Source organism: Pyxicephalus adspersus, chromosome 1, assembly GCF_032062135.1.
Source record: "Pyxicephalus adspersus chromosome 1, UCB_Pads_2.0, whole genome shotgun sequence".
Lineage (NCBI taxonomy): Eukaryota > Metazoa > Chordata > Amphibia > Anura > Pyxicephalidae > Pyxicephalus > Pyxicephalus adspersus.
Window position 1 is genome coordinate 167292194 of NC_092858.1, and position 15052 is coordinate 167307245.

General features: G+C 37.5%; 1 protein-coding gene across 5 annotated transcripts in view; it reads right to left on the reverse strand.

The window, feature by feature from the left end:
- Positions 1–608: 608 nt before the first annotated feature.
- The window catches only part of ERG (ETS transcription factor ERG), a 150144-nt gene continuing 135700 nt past the window's right edge, over positions 609–15052 (reverse strand). For 4 of the 5 annotated variants that reach the window (XM_072398301.1, XM_072398302.1, XM_072398300.1 and 1 more), the window contains 5 exons: positions 13208–13279; positions 11534–11596; positions 10175–10228; positions 9389–9436; positions 609–7875 (listed from right to left, as the gene is read on the reverse strand). In XM_072398301.1, the coding sequence (XP_072254402.1) occupies positions 7355–7875; positions 9389–9436; positions 10175–10228; positions 11534–11596; positions 13208–13279 (758 nt within the window). In that variant the 3' untranslated portion in view covers positions 609–7354. The remainder of the gene's footprint in view (positions 7876–9388; positions 9437–10174; positions 10229–11533; positions 11597–13207; positions 13280–15052) is intronic. The other variant, XM_072398304.1, reaches the window with a different exon arrangement.

A 15052-nucleotide genomic window follows, 5' to 3' on the forward strand; every position in this document is an offset into this window, starting at 1 on the left:
TCTTGACTTGCAGATCTTCAGAGACCCCTGCTATAATTCCTATATCCACGGCTCAAACTACATGGGGTGTAAAATGAGAAGAACGTCTCCTACATTGGTCACATTGATCAAGGAACCCCTAGCACCATCTGGAGCAGCCGTCGCCAATCATTTTGGTCCCACGGACAAGTAAAATTACCGACTCCTGACTGCGCATGCACAGGGAGCCGGGTGTCAATAAAAGGGGAGGAACCTCCCCCATAGTGACATCATAACACCATAACCCCGCCCACTCTGCCATCACAGATCTGAACCTGGAGAATGGGCGGGTAATGTCGTGAAACACAACCCGCCCACTTCCCTGAGCCAGGGATTTGCATGGGGTACGTGGTCCGTGACTCTGGCCGGTGTGTTCCCCTGACAGGGTCCTTCTCCGAACCCTGCTTGAACCACAGTTTGGCGACCACTGCTCTGGAGGAACCCTGTTTGAGAAACACTGCTACACATTGTGCAATCATGATCTACTGTTGTGACCACAAGGAACCCACTCTAAGAAATGCCATGCAACCCGGGATGATGTGTGTTCATCTTTTAGCACTGTGACCCCCAAAGTCCAAAACACAAGCAGATTTTCTATATAAAGCAGTTTATTGTCCTACAGCCATGACATCTAAATTATACAACATTTCTGTTTCACATCATATACAATAAAAACAACCACAGCCAATCATGTTTACATTGATGATTTTTATTGGTTTAGATAATTGAATTACTTAAATAATAATTAGTATTGTTGCTTTAGACAAAGAATTTTCTTTCTCTGCTGAGACTTCTATAAAAGCTGCCGTAACTGTAACACATCTCTGATTAGTGTTAGGTCGTGGTTAAAAAAAAATTGAACTAAACAATGTTACAGAGTACGTACAAAATGTAGTGGTCCATAAAAACAGAGAAGGTACATTTGGGGGGTTTTTGGTTCCAGCATAGAGTTGGTCCATGTAAAAGGCACAGATTCCAGAAATAAGGCCAAGAGATGGAACACTGGTTATCCCAAACTAGTCCATGAATCTCAGCAGTGCATAGGGTTAAAGAGCAATAAATCAATCAAGAAATTCATTTCGGATTTTTATACAACCCTTCTCAGCCAGGGCCACCAACAGTGAGTTTACAAGAGGTACTTCCGTACCAGTTTGTGATCAAAAGTGTTAGAGTTTTGCAATGCTGGAACTTTTAGACATGGCATAGGGGGGGCCAGGAAATTTATTTGGCATGGAGCCCTGAAATTTTTGATGGCAACCCTGGGCTGTCCAATGGGAATCACCATTGCATAACTTCCAATCATGCTTCAGGGCATGTGAGCAAGGCTGGAATGGGATTGGAGAAAGAGAATGTCATCAGAACCAGGAACACCTGCTCTTTTCACATTTAAAAAGTGAAGTTCCGAAGTTTGGAGTATTTTGGTGGGTAGATTGGGTTTCCTAAACTAGATTTAATGCAGAATTTATTTATTCACTTTGACAAACTGTGTATCTGTCAAATGATCTGTAATGCTGTAATGCCTGCAAGTTCAGTGACCACACTTTTATCCACTGCAATTAGGCAATATAACTTAGTCACTGATCCACACCCAAGCATTTGTTGTTTAATTCCTCACTACATTGATGTACATACATGGCCCAGAGGAAGCGGAGCTGAATACTATGATGTGTGTCGGCAAATGCTTCATAACAAGTATAAGGTATAAGAGGATTATATTTTGTGGTTTAATAACCACATATGGTGAAAATATTAAGTGCTGGGGGAAACCTCCTTTAAAGATTATATATATGTATATATATATATATATATATATATATATATATATATATGGATTGTTTGGAAAAACCAGTGCTCATGTCTTATGTCTTTCTACCAGTAAACAATATACTGCAATAATAAAGGTACTAAAATGACATTTAAAAATTGGGATATTTGGTCTTGATCCAGCATTACAAAAATGATAGACATATCTAACAACAGAACATTTTATCAAATCCAGGGTTCATTTAACACCAGGGTCCTTAATACAAATCCCCTACAAAAAAGGCAGCTGTAGGAAAAAATGTTCTAAAATATACTTAAAGCCAACATTATGATCCTTCTGGTGAGATCCAGAGAACAGCAAGGATCACAACTGTCGGGTGAAGGTGATTTGGGGTATTAGGTTCCTACAATCTTACCAGAAGGATGGTGACATTTCCCTCTGAAGTGGCAGATGTGAGGGTAAAGGCTAATACATTTATGTTTCAAAGGGTTAAATGTAGGGATTTTGTATAGGAGAGGGGCCCTGATGTTGATAATCCTTTTTCTCTGCGCAAAAAACAGTCTCAAGATTCTAAAAAGGCCAACAGAGCTAATTTCAACAGTCATTCAACAGGGACGCTATTCACACTGCCTGATATACAGATAACCACTAGGGGGGTATCAACTGAATCCTACATGAAATACTTTTATTTACCAATGTCGGAGCACACATCAAAAACATTCTTTAGTTTCTGATCAAGACCTGGATCAAAGAAGGCACTCTGCATTTGCAACTAGAACTAGTAAATTTTGCACAGTTCACTAAAAGGTGCCTTTGACATTCAGTTGACTTTCTTTTGACCTGCTTCTAACCTGCATACACCTGGTTTAAGGCTGGTCATTTTGCATTAGTTCCAACATTTAGCATAGGGGAAAATATACACCTGATAAGCCCTTATTTAGGAATAAAAAGGTCAAAATAATGAATAAAAATTAAAAAAAAAAAAGGTTTCGCCAAAATTTTGGTAAGCATTGTAAAATTTTTTACAAATTTCACCATTCGAGTGAAATCAAATGGGAAGGATACAAGGGTGCAAAGTTCTTTAGAGGCTAAAAAAAAGAGCAGATTGTGTTTCTCGTGAGTAAATTTCATAGGTGTTGCCAAACCCTGATAAACTAATGAAATAAATGTGAAGATAGACACAAAAGAGGGATTTTTTGGCAAGTAAAGTTGTATGTAATTTACTGTGTTTGCAATAGGGCACTGCTTAGGGTCCAACAGGTACCACATATTTTGTATACGTGTGACAGGTGTTTATCCGGCCCGTTTCGCCTACTCTAAGCTTTATCAGGGGTATTGTCACGCTTGCAGAGGTATAGTGCTAGAAAGCATATATTCCAGGGTAAGATGGTAAAAGTATGTGGTGGTGCCCCCCCACCTTGCCAGGTCTTTTTGAAGGGGGGAGGGAGATCCTGAAGAGATATTCAAACCTCACCACCTACTGGCAATCTATCTGCAATTCAACAAATACACAGGCAACCATCAAAAAAACATTCCCCCCCACCCCTCCAAAAAGTCCTGTCAAGGTCCCTATTTATGGGCTGGCACCACCACACATTTTACTACATACTATACCTCTGCAAGCGTGACAAAACCCCTGAGGAAGCCTAGAGTAGGAAAAACGCGGTGGGTAAACATCCTGTCACGCGTATGCAAAATTTGATTAAAAACTAAAAACATGCAGGACTATGTGGGGTACCTATTGGAACCCTACTTCCTTGGCAAAAATGTGCTAGCTGCTTGATTGTCTGGAGCTAAATTCTTTGGCCAATGATATATGATTGTCTGTATATATATATGTGATTGTTTCCTTACAATGACTTATTACAAATACATTTTCTTGTCTATCTTTCACATTGTTTGCAAAGTTCTTTAAATAACTCCTAAAGATTACAGAAGTTTTTTTTAACTATCCTAGACCTGTTCTTGTGCCCAAAAAAATGGCCCAGTCTTTTTTTTCACAGAAAATACCAAAAAAGTAGAAAAAGTATAAAACTGATGATCAAATATAAAAAAAGGACTACAAAGAAATCTACATGAAGTAAACTAAACTACCCTAAACCATAAAAAACACAGCTTATAAATCTGGGAACAAAGTTTGACTAAGCAGCTGGTGATGAATATGGTACATATGCTGCAAAATCATTATAACAAAACTGTTCTGGTCATCTATAATACATTGCTAGTAGCTTCTAGTGAAAAGACAGGGTGTTATTTCAATGACTGCTGCTGTGCAGAACTGGGTCAGCCATTTGGCAAACTAGGAACCTAGAGCCTGGTGGACATCCATGAGGCCATCTATGGAACCAATGGTCAAAACAGTGGATTTTCCTGTTGCTTTAGAAAGTGGTGGTGGGGGGTATTTTTAGGTAGTTAGTGTAGTTGTATGATGGCCCAATGCCAATATATTAATTCAAGTGGTTACTCTGTGCCTAATGGAGTGTTTTTCCCCTGGGGAACCCCTAAAATATTTTCAGTTCTCAGGTAACACCTGATAAAATGAATTTATTGGGTGTCAGTGCAAAAAAAGTTTGCTAAATTGGTGTCCAGTGAAAAGAATGCTCCCTTATACCACCTTTAAATACATCAGAAACATCATGAGTGTCATCAATTGGGCTGTATGAAATGTTGGCCCTAGAACTATGCAGGCATCATCAAATAGGAGGTCAATTGGACATAGTTCCAGGAACCCCTAGCAAACCATGGAGGAACCTAGCTGAGAATGGCTGGTCTAATGCAGATTCTGGAGGAACCATGGAGTTCCATTGAGCCCTGCTTGGAAATAACTGGCCTAATGCATACCTTTATCCAGGGAAATTGAATAAATGGGGAGGAGAGGGAGGCTGCTATCCTGTCAAGGGGTCTATTCTGACTCTTCTGCTAGCAGGTGAATATGATGCACCTTGATTTGAGTATGGTCATGCTAACTTGGTCATGAACTATAGCACCAAAGAGTTAAATAGAATAGGACATTATAGATGATTGCCTTCAGCTGGAATTTGTTGTTCATTGCTCATATACAGTAATGACGGGGGAATAAAAGGTATTAGAGTAATACTAGTTTCAGAGCACAGATATGATTCAAAATTGGAATCAAGCTTATCACCCATCATGTTTACATTTAAAATGGACTTTAAATTATAAAGTCAATCTGGTGCCTACATCCTCATAACTGAATACCTGAAGATCTCGGGCACTGCTAGTCTCAGGAGATTTGGTGATATCACTATCACCCTGCTCACTGTTATCCTTGCTGGAGGCTTTGGTAATGGGCAAGATGGTGGGCACCACATGGAGACACAGTGAAGAACAAGGCATGGCAAGTCATAAGCCACAAGGAGACCACAGGCCACGGTGGTAATTAGTCCTTTGCCCTCTATGTCCCTTTTTTTGTGTACATTTTCCAAAGTCAAACTTTACGATCATGCAGAGCTTGTATAGTAAACTGCCCCGTTACTCAATTTTTTTTGGACACAGTGTGATTTTCTCAATTGCCTTTCAACAAACAAAAGCAATGCCAAGTAAACCATAACATGGTTCTACAGAACCTATTTTCAAGGGATAACTTACATATATCTTAAGGGACATTATATCTAAATTATTAATAAAACTGCAGCCTGTTGATAAACAAGAATTGTCTATCACAAATTTAAAGTTGCAATGTTACAAAAACAAAAATTGTTCTGGACCCTAAATGAAAGCATGAGATGAAATTCTAAACAGGAACAACACATGACACTATAAATTTGGTCTTGGGCTTTTATAAGTTGTTGAAAGTGTTTTACTTTTCAATAAATTGATTGTATATTCCCAAATGCCACAGATACATGTTTAAAAAAAATGAGATGGGCATCTTGGTCAATATAAAATAAAAACACATAATGCAAACTACAGTCTACATCTGAATTGCCATGCTAGGCCAAGCTTATTGTATTGCATACAAACTGCATTCTAAGTACTAATGGTTCATATTGTAAACATCAAGCATACAGAGTTTAAATTCAAGGCCACAACTTTTTTTGTTTTTTATGTCTTAAAAGTTTCAACATGTCCCTTCTGTGTTTCTTTGGTTGGCCGAGCTCAACTCGTAGTGTATAAATGCATAACTTATATAATTATATAAAAATGAAAAATACCATTGACTTGTATACTTCAACCTGACGAACGCACAGCGTTCGCGACTCAAAATAAAACTGGCGCCTGCTTATAAAAAAACAACAACGAAAGTTCAGATTATAGCAAACGAGGGAACTTACTTTATATTTAATCCAAACTCCCTCAAACAGAGATTAAAATTAAAAAATAATGTGTACAAAATCCACCCTGAGAGCTTTGGCAATAAAATTGGAGAAGGTTGATCGGATTCCACCAACGAGTATTGCTTCCAATATCAGTGCCATATTAAATTCTCTTGCTGCCATGGGCAACACATTGACAAAAAAAAATGTTATACTTAGCAATGACTAGATGTGAAATACAATGATTGCATTAGTTGATTGTGCTAAAATTTTACCAAAATTTTGCACTTGATATGTATATTAATAGACCTGGCCATATATATAAAAAAAGCAAACAATGGAAAGAATTCTGATTGATTCCACTTCTCTTAAATCAGCCATTGCATCTCTGAAAATAAGTCGGGTGTCGTGTATTGTACTTTACAAAGAGGTTCTGATTTTTCTTTTTAAATATCAGACAATTCCAGTTTTATATCATTAAAGATAACTATTCTAATCAATACCATTTCAACCGTATCATTTTGTTCTCAATAATACTGACAGCGGTAATTATACTACTGTAACATTTCTCAAAGAAGTCTCAAAAACACATGTCCCTGTTTTGTCAAGCCCTCCGTCCTTTTGATAGCTTTCCATTAAAATGACAAATCTTTCCAGTAATTTCCACTCTTTCCTTTAACATCTGTTTAAAAACCTTCTTGAGCATAATTAATTCTAAGCACTTTCTTTGTTCCATCAACATGGCTCATACTTCTCTTTCAGATACATCAAGGAATGTAGAAGTCTTCACAGTTTGCCAAAAGTTTTTTTTTCTCAAGTGAAAATTTTGTCAAATTTTTGCCTTGACATTGTTTTACTGACGCTACTTTTGTTCCAATGATCCTGGTTGTATACTTGTATTCTTAAATACAGGTAGTTTGCACTACAGAATTTATATTATGGTAGTCCACACTTTTGTATATAGCATATAGTTTTCTTTTTTTCTTTTTCTTTACAAAATGTTTATTAGGAAGATCTCACTATTGTTTTGTCAATCCATAATAAACTTCGACTTGTAAAAGTCAAAACAGGAATACATATTGGTTCAATGCTGATGCCTCCTACGTTTCATCTTTGGCATTTGAACTTCGTTAGTAATTTTTTCCGTCCTTAACATCTACAAAAAGTTTTGTTGTTTTTGGCCTATCTGCCCTTATTTTGATGCACCTGTTATAAAAGGCACGGGTAACTCGTCGTGATCTCCTGGAAGAGATGCCGGCGAATTATAATCCACAGTGAAGTCTATTCTTGAGAGTTAGTAGTAACTTCCAAGATGAGATGACATGTGACTTGCCGGGAGTCGGCTACTGGGATAAATACTTCCAGTTGGGGAATTCCAATAAGGGTTTGGAGCTGCAAAGAAACTGGATGATGTTACAGGTAAAGCTGGAGGATGAGGAGCAACAAAGTTCATCTTCTGAGGATGCGTGTGATAGGAGCTCATGTAGGGAAGTTCAGAAGGATACTTGTACATGGTTGATTCTGGAGGATGGGGTTGAAGGGCTTGAGCAATCCCATGAAAGTCGAACTTATAGGCATAGCGCTTGCCATGGACTTTAGTCATAATATTCTTGTCATAGTAGTAGCGGAGTGCACGGCTGAGCTTGTCATAGTTCATATTGGGTTTGCTCTTCCTTTCTCCCCAACGCCTCGCCACTTCGTCTGGGTCGGTCATCTTAAACTCTCCATTCGTTCCTTCCCAAGTAATGCAGTTAGAGTTTGAACTGTCAGAAAGAAGTTCCAAGAGAAACTGCCAAAGCTGGATTTGTCCACTGCCTAGAATAAAAACATTAGTAAAGTGATGAAAAGGAGCATATGGTCATTTCTATTTACAGAAATTTCTATTTCTTTCATATTTATTACCCCTTTTTTTCTCTCGGATGAACGCCTATTACAAATCAACTTTTGATTAAAAGCCAATTGAAGTTTTACAACTATTTATCTCTTTAAAGCCTTGTAACCATGGATATTGTAATATTATTACCCTGTATATTATAATAATATAACCCTGGATGTTATAATTTGTTACTTATTTTTTGACAATACTACTTCTTCATGCGTTTTTGATGGCAGTGCTGAGAAATGGCCATACTTCTCATCAACAGGGGCCTCATCAGGCTTATCTATTGGCATGGCAATATTTCCTTCACACCAAGCCCAATAATTAATGGCCATAGATGAGAAGAGAATGCCAGAGAATGTTGGACTTCTTACTCCAGGGGAATTAATATGGAGATACTTCTTACCCCAAGCAGGTATAAAAGCTTTCACTCTTTGAAAAAAAGCAATACAACTTTGGAGAGTGCTGAGGAAACATGTGCCCTATAGGCCAAAAGAGCATTTGGAGATCAAGTACTAATGCTCGATGAAAAGATCTGGTTTACAATTGGCATTTTAATTCATCCCAATAAATGTAATTAGGGTTGAGGCCAGGGCTCTGTGCAGACCATTCTACTTGCTTCTCATCAAACCATGTCTTCATGGAGCTGACTTTGTCCACAAGGACACCATCATGCAGGAACGGAAAAGTGCATTCCCTTGGGAAGTTCAGTTGGCTAAGGTTATAGCCTAATATACACCATCACATTTTTTTATTTACACAAAATCAACAAAAGTTGCCCGAAATTATAAATTGTGGTTATTCAATTGACATCAATAGACAACAATTGTATGTTAGCGCTAGATTCTTGTAAACTATCCCAAATGTGTTTCTGCAGTGAGAGTGTTAATAATCTTCTCTGAAATCTCTGTTAATCTCTATTAATTGCACGCAGATGTCAGATGGTTTCATTTTATTGAATACCGATTCTTTTTCTCATTGTCATACCAGGTTAACAGTCCATCTGAACCGCATTAGCATTTGTTGTGTTTCAGCACATTCAATATATTTGCCCTTTCCAAGAGCATTCCTCAAAACTGCTTTTAATAAAAATCTTGGGCTGCGGATATTGTTATTTGTTTAAAAGGGAAAAGAAGGGAAAGATCCATTCAGCGGTGATACCCTGGAGGCTGCAGACGTAAAGGGCAGGTGAGGTCAATGGAGTCAATAAACAGAAGCAATTTGTGAGAATGGCCAACAGGTGAACTGTTAGATGGAGCTGCAAGGTGTCAAAATAAAATCCTAAACACAAAGGTAATATGTGAAGCCCAGATTCAGCCTTGTTAGAAACTAATATCACAAAATCTAAACTGTCACTACTGCCATATCTTACAGCTGCCATATCTTACTTTGCCAATAACCAATTTTGCTTGTCTGGATAAAGAGTTTGTTAATGTTTTGACTCCTTACCTGGATTCGCAAGGCGACTGCTTGTTGGGCCAAGAATCTGATAAGGATCTAAAAATGAAAAATAAAAGAAATCATAAAAATTTTATCCAGCATGTTCATTTTACTGTATTTAAGTGAGGGAGTACTGAATAAAAAAGATGGTAAAATACACAGTAACCTATTATTCACAACAATCCTGGTTTTAGGAGGAATACGTGGGATCCCCAAATGGAGTGGATGTGGGTAGGTTAAGCGGCGGGGCATAAATGTGTTCTGAAATACAACAACTTGATATTTAAAAACTGCAAATGAAGTTGCTCAAATACTTTTTTTTGGCATGGGCCATCATTACAGTTGGGAGCACATAGAGATAAATTGCTCAGCATGTATCACCAACTGCAAACTCCTTCCTGATAAATCCTGGATGGTGAAGCATCTTCACTCAGGGCCACAAGCCCAACAAATTTAATAAAAAAAGGGGGGCAATGCCTTCCTTCCCTCCAGTGGTCCCCTTAAGCCACCCAAAGTTTGATTAGTTGTTTGTGCAATGTATATGGTGAGGGAGAGTGGAGGAGATGATGAGGGGTCTATGTTCTTTGTGATCCATCAGAATTATTGACCGCTTGACATCACATGTTTTGATATTCAAAACCATAACATGCATTGGGTTGTCATGTCGAAGAAGAAGGTAGAAGCACAATATATTTTTGGTAATTTTCTGAACATGTATTGTTTTAAAGGGTTTAAACATTTATATATTCCAGAAATTATTTTCATCACATATGCTTTAATCATTGTATTAATTACCTAGTTGGGGTCTTGGATCTTCCGTTTTCGGAACTACAGTGGGTGCTTGTGCAGCTGCAAAAAAAAAAAAAAAATAATTACTGTTAGCTACATAAACACAGTTATTAGGGTTTTATAGGGTGTAAAAGAGCATTGGCATCTCAACAATGGGAAAATGTGGTTCCAATATTGATTCCTGTAGGGTAGACGTGTGACCTTATTTGATGTTCATGGCTCAAGGGTTCTTCAAAAGCTTTAGATGTTTGGTAAGCTATATCTAAAGCTTTTTAATTCTTTAGGTAGTAAAGGGAAGGTGCAGAACACCTTCCAATTTTATTTTTTCCTTAATTTACCCTTCAGTACACAAAACAGCAAAAGAGGATTTTATTTCTGTTTTGGTAACAATACTATTTTTTGTTTTAGGGTTAGGTAACCCCTAACCCTAATTAAAAAAAGTTTCGTCTTTGAACCCCACATATATATAGACAGATATAAAGGGCACATGTCAATGAATCATGCTGGTAAGAGATAATTATTATTATTATTATTATTAAACAGGATTTATATAGCGCCAACATATTACGCAGCGCTGTACATTAAATAGGGGTTGCAAATGACAGACTGATACAGACAGTGATACAGGAGGAGAGGACCCTGCCCCGAAGAGCTTACAATCTAGTAGGTGGGGGAATTTCACACACAATAGGATGGGCGATATGTAGTGGTGGGAAGTAATGAGGGTTTAGCAGACAGAAGAAGATGGGTAGGCAAGTTTGAAAAAATTAGATAATAAGAGGGCATAGACACCTATAAATGTAATTTAGTTGCAGCAAAAACTTCTCCCTTAACAAACAAAATTATCACAGAGCTGTAATAATCTCAGGACTGAATTGATAGAATCACCAATCTATTGGCTGGTAAAACAGCTCCTCAGTGTATGTATGTATGTTGAAGTTCAGCTACAAATCTTTGTTGTTTCATATCCTTGCAGCTTTGGAACCACAAAATGCATTCACTTTAGATGGCCGTTTGTAAATTGCTGCATACAACTGACAAGGATTTTTGAAAAAATAAAATAAAGCATTAGGATTGGGTGATATGGAAGTGGTTCACTAGTTTTATTGCTGCTTTTGTATAATGTTGTCATTTGTACAGACAGACAAGTCATCCATAGTTGTATTTATTTCTCTGAATAGACTCTGGGAATACAAAGTGAATGCAAGGTAATTGCAATCGGGATGCAAGCCAATTTTTCTAATAGCAAGCGGCATTGACTTGTTACTAAGTCTGAGTTTTGCTGGATTATAGTGTTCATTAGTGTAGTAAAAAATAAATCGGATGATGTGATTTTCATAGTCAAGAGCTTTATTGATCACTTACCTTTTGACTGGGGTGTGGGGTGACTGGGCCAGGAAGATCTTCTAGATTGCTCATAGGATAAATCTGCAAATGGAACAAATAACTGTGAATTCTTTCATGTGATACACTCATTGTGGGGAAATATTTTTTATTCTGGCAAAATATATGTTTAATCCCTATAATGATTCTATACAATATATTCATTAAATCACAGGGCTGTTCAAAAAAAAAAAGTGATGGGAGTTAGGAGTGAAGGTTAAAAGGAATCTACTTCTGGTTAATTGCACATATAAAGTAACTTTGAATTAAGAAACCAAAATTGACGACAAGTGCAAACATAATGCATAGGCAAGCAAGCATTTGATTATCCACAGAATCCCTAGCACCACTGAGGGGCATACAATGGTCAGCCTTTATCCATATGGGTTAAACTTTTGAATATGTGGTTTATTCCTGCTTGGATGAACACTTCCCTAAAACTTTCCCTTGCAAACTTTGAATTGCACTCGCAGAGGCAGGTAGTGAATAAACTCATGAGGATTTTGAAAGCATGATGAAAGACAAATGAGACCTATGTGTGGCTCCCAAGCAGGAACATAATGGCAGATAATGGAGCCAAAAATTCTGGTGACTTTTATTTTGTGTCTCTCTCTCTCTCCCCAAGATTTGACAAGTGACAAGATCTTAAAGTCTTCTTAGTGTTGGTTGGACACAGGCTGCGTACATACGTTGAATAATTGTCGTTTTAAAGGGTTTTTCACAATCCTTTCCAATGACCAAATCTGTATGATGCAAGAACAAGCGTTGCACATACACCTTTCTACTCTATGGAGAGGGGGTGGGGAGAGTGATGGAGTGGCACTCCACTGTGCTCTCTCCCCTTCACTGCCAATACTTCAATGTTTTGTTAATCCCCAGGCCGGATCTATAAACAACGGACAATGAGAGTAGTACACACGCCAGATTCTCGTACGATATAAGCCCTGAGGCATTTATCGGATGAGAATCACAAGAATGTGTACGTAGCCTTAGGGTTGTCATCAGGTACAACCAATTCAATTTGAATGCAAACAAGAAAAAGATGTGCTCAACCTGAGTTGCTTGCGGTTCTAATGAACTTCAACAGGCCATTCTCTACATCCCAAGAAACACACAAAAAGCAGATCAAAGCGGGAAACCTCTCAATTACCATGTGTACTACTAAATAATTGGGATTTTGATGACCTGCTTTAATGATAGGTTTAAATGTCATCACAGGAAAACAACAAATGTCTGCAGGACTCTCTTCTGTGTTTATTTAGCTTAAACAGTCTCCCCAACGGAGTCCCCTTCCACCCCCATGCTGCATCGCCATGGGCTGTTATAGTTACACCTCTGCTCCTGAGACATTGGTTGGAAGCCATCAATTGTTGGAATGCATATGAAGGTTTTTTTTTAAACATTCTTGGCCAAAAAATATTATTTCTTTGAGTGCTAAAACAAATGATTGACTCTTATCAGGTGATGATGATGACTGCTGGGATTAGAGAACTTGTTCCAATCTCAAATGTTTTGTACTTAAAAGGTGGTGAAGACTTGTAGGCAATGACTTAAAATTTGCATGGTACCAAATAAACAGAAATAAACTAAAAGAAAAAAAATCTGGAATATAAAATGATGCCAAGAAAATCAACCATAAACGTAAATTAGCCCTACCTGGCCTGTTTGTGATTCTTTGAGATGCTTCGGGATATGCCGATGTATTTGGGAATATAAATGTGGCACCTCCTGCAGAAGATTAGTAGAACCAAAATGAGTCTTTTACTTATGTATCTTTAAAATAGATCAAGCTTAACTATGTTATATGTCAAAGTTCATCATTACTATATATTACAAAAACGGAGACAGCTATTGGCTAATTTTGGTAAAGTTGCATTGTTGAAGGAACATGAACATGAATTGTCACTGTTGTGAAAGATAGGGTTACATGTTCTTGTTCATATATGTCACATGCCCAAAATACATATTTTTATTAAAGTGAATATTGCATCATTTTTCTTTTAAATTTAGATGAAATGGGAAGAAATGGAGCCCCTTTAGGATTTTTCGCTATTCATGGCTCTATTAGAAATATTTCAGAGACAATCTTGGAAATCCTCCCACAGCAACACAGTCAGAAATAATTCTTTTTAAATACAAAAAAAAACTGACCACTTAGGGTGGTGAAACATTTGTCGCTGTATAAGTAATAAGAAGAATGTTTCCAGCAGGCCATGATAGTAAAAAAACAAACAAATAAAACAAACAATCTGTCCGAGTTCCCAATGCTATCCAACTCTCTCCAAAACTAAAAGAATTCATCAGGATATGGAATTTATGGTAAATAACACTACAGGTACTGGAATATGTGGACATTAATACCTGTATGGGTTTGGATGTCACAGAAGATGGTTTACTAATGATCTAGCATCCTTTACATCAATCCCAGCATCTACTAGGGATTTGATAGGATGTTCATTAAACATTATCAGATGACTTTATTCAATAATCATAATCAACAAAACATAGATATCTATTTCTATTTCTGGATATCTCTCTATATTATATAGCAGAACCTTGGCCAACTGAGGTCACACATTAGGTAATATTTGGTATATACACTGTCCTATTGCCTCTAGGAGAACACTACTGACCCAACTAATCAACACAATGCCAACAGTTCTTCCAACCTTGCTTAGTCCCAAGAAATACAAATATATTGACATTTTGTAAATGTAAATGTAAATATATTCTATTTATAAAACAGGGAGTCAGATAAACCTTCAAACATTCTCTGGTGGGAATCTTCCAGGTCCATGTGTAATGGCAGTAATTGTTTCCCACCAGGGAATGTTTGAAGGAATGTCAGATTTCCTTTTTTATAGATAGAGCCCAAAAAGTCATCAGCAACATGTCATTCAGGAAGGGCGGTATTCACATTGAAACACTGGTAATTCAACGGAGAATGAAAGTGCATTGGCATGTTTCATAATACCAGTACTTAATGACTATGTCTGGGCATCATAAAACATGTCAAGGCAGAGTGGAAATCAATGGGAAAGGATTAGACCCTCTATTATTTATTCTGTCTGTATCTATGTTGGGGGATTTAACCCCCTCACTTTGAAACCAGTGTCATTAGAGAAGAAAGTAAGGTGGAATCCAAATTTGCTGTCGCCAAGACAGAAGTAGAAATTGGGGTTGAATTATTAAAACTCTCCAAGACCAGAGAAGATAGACTATCATGGGAGAACCTGGGTGATTTAGGAAATCCAGAATTCATTTGAACCAGCCTTGGATATAATAAAAGCAAATGATTTATGAGAAGTCAGAAGACCAGGTACCCCCATGATAGTTTATCTTCTCCAATCTTGGAGAGCTTTTATAAAAACAGGTCTATTGTATCTCTCCAGAAGAGCATGCTGGTTTTGTGGACAACTTCCAAAGGTTGGATTACTTGGATTTCAGGGGGTTGTACTAGGGTCTATTCCTAAAATAATTATTCTTAATCCTTCAACACAT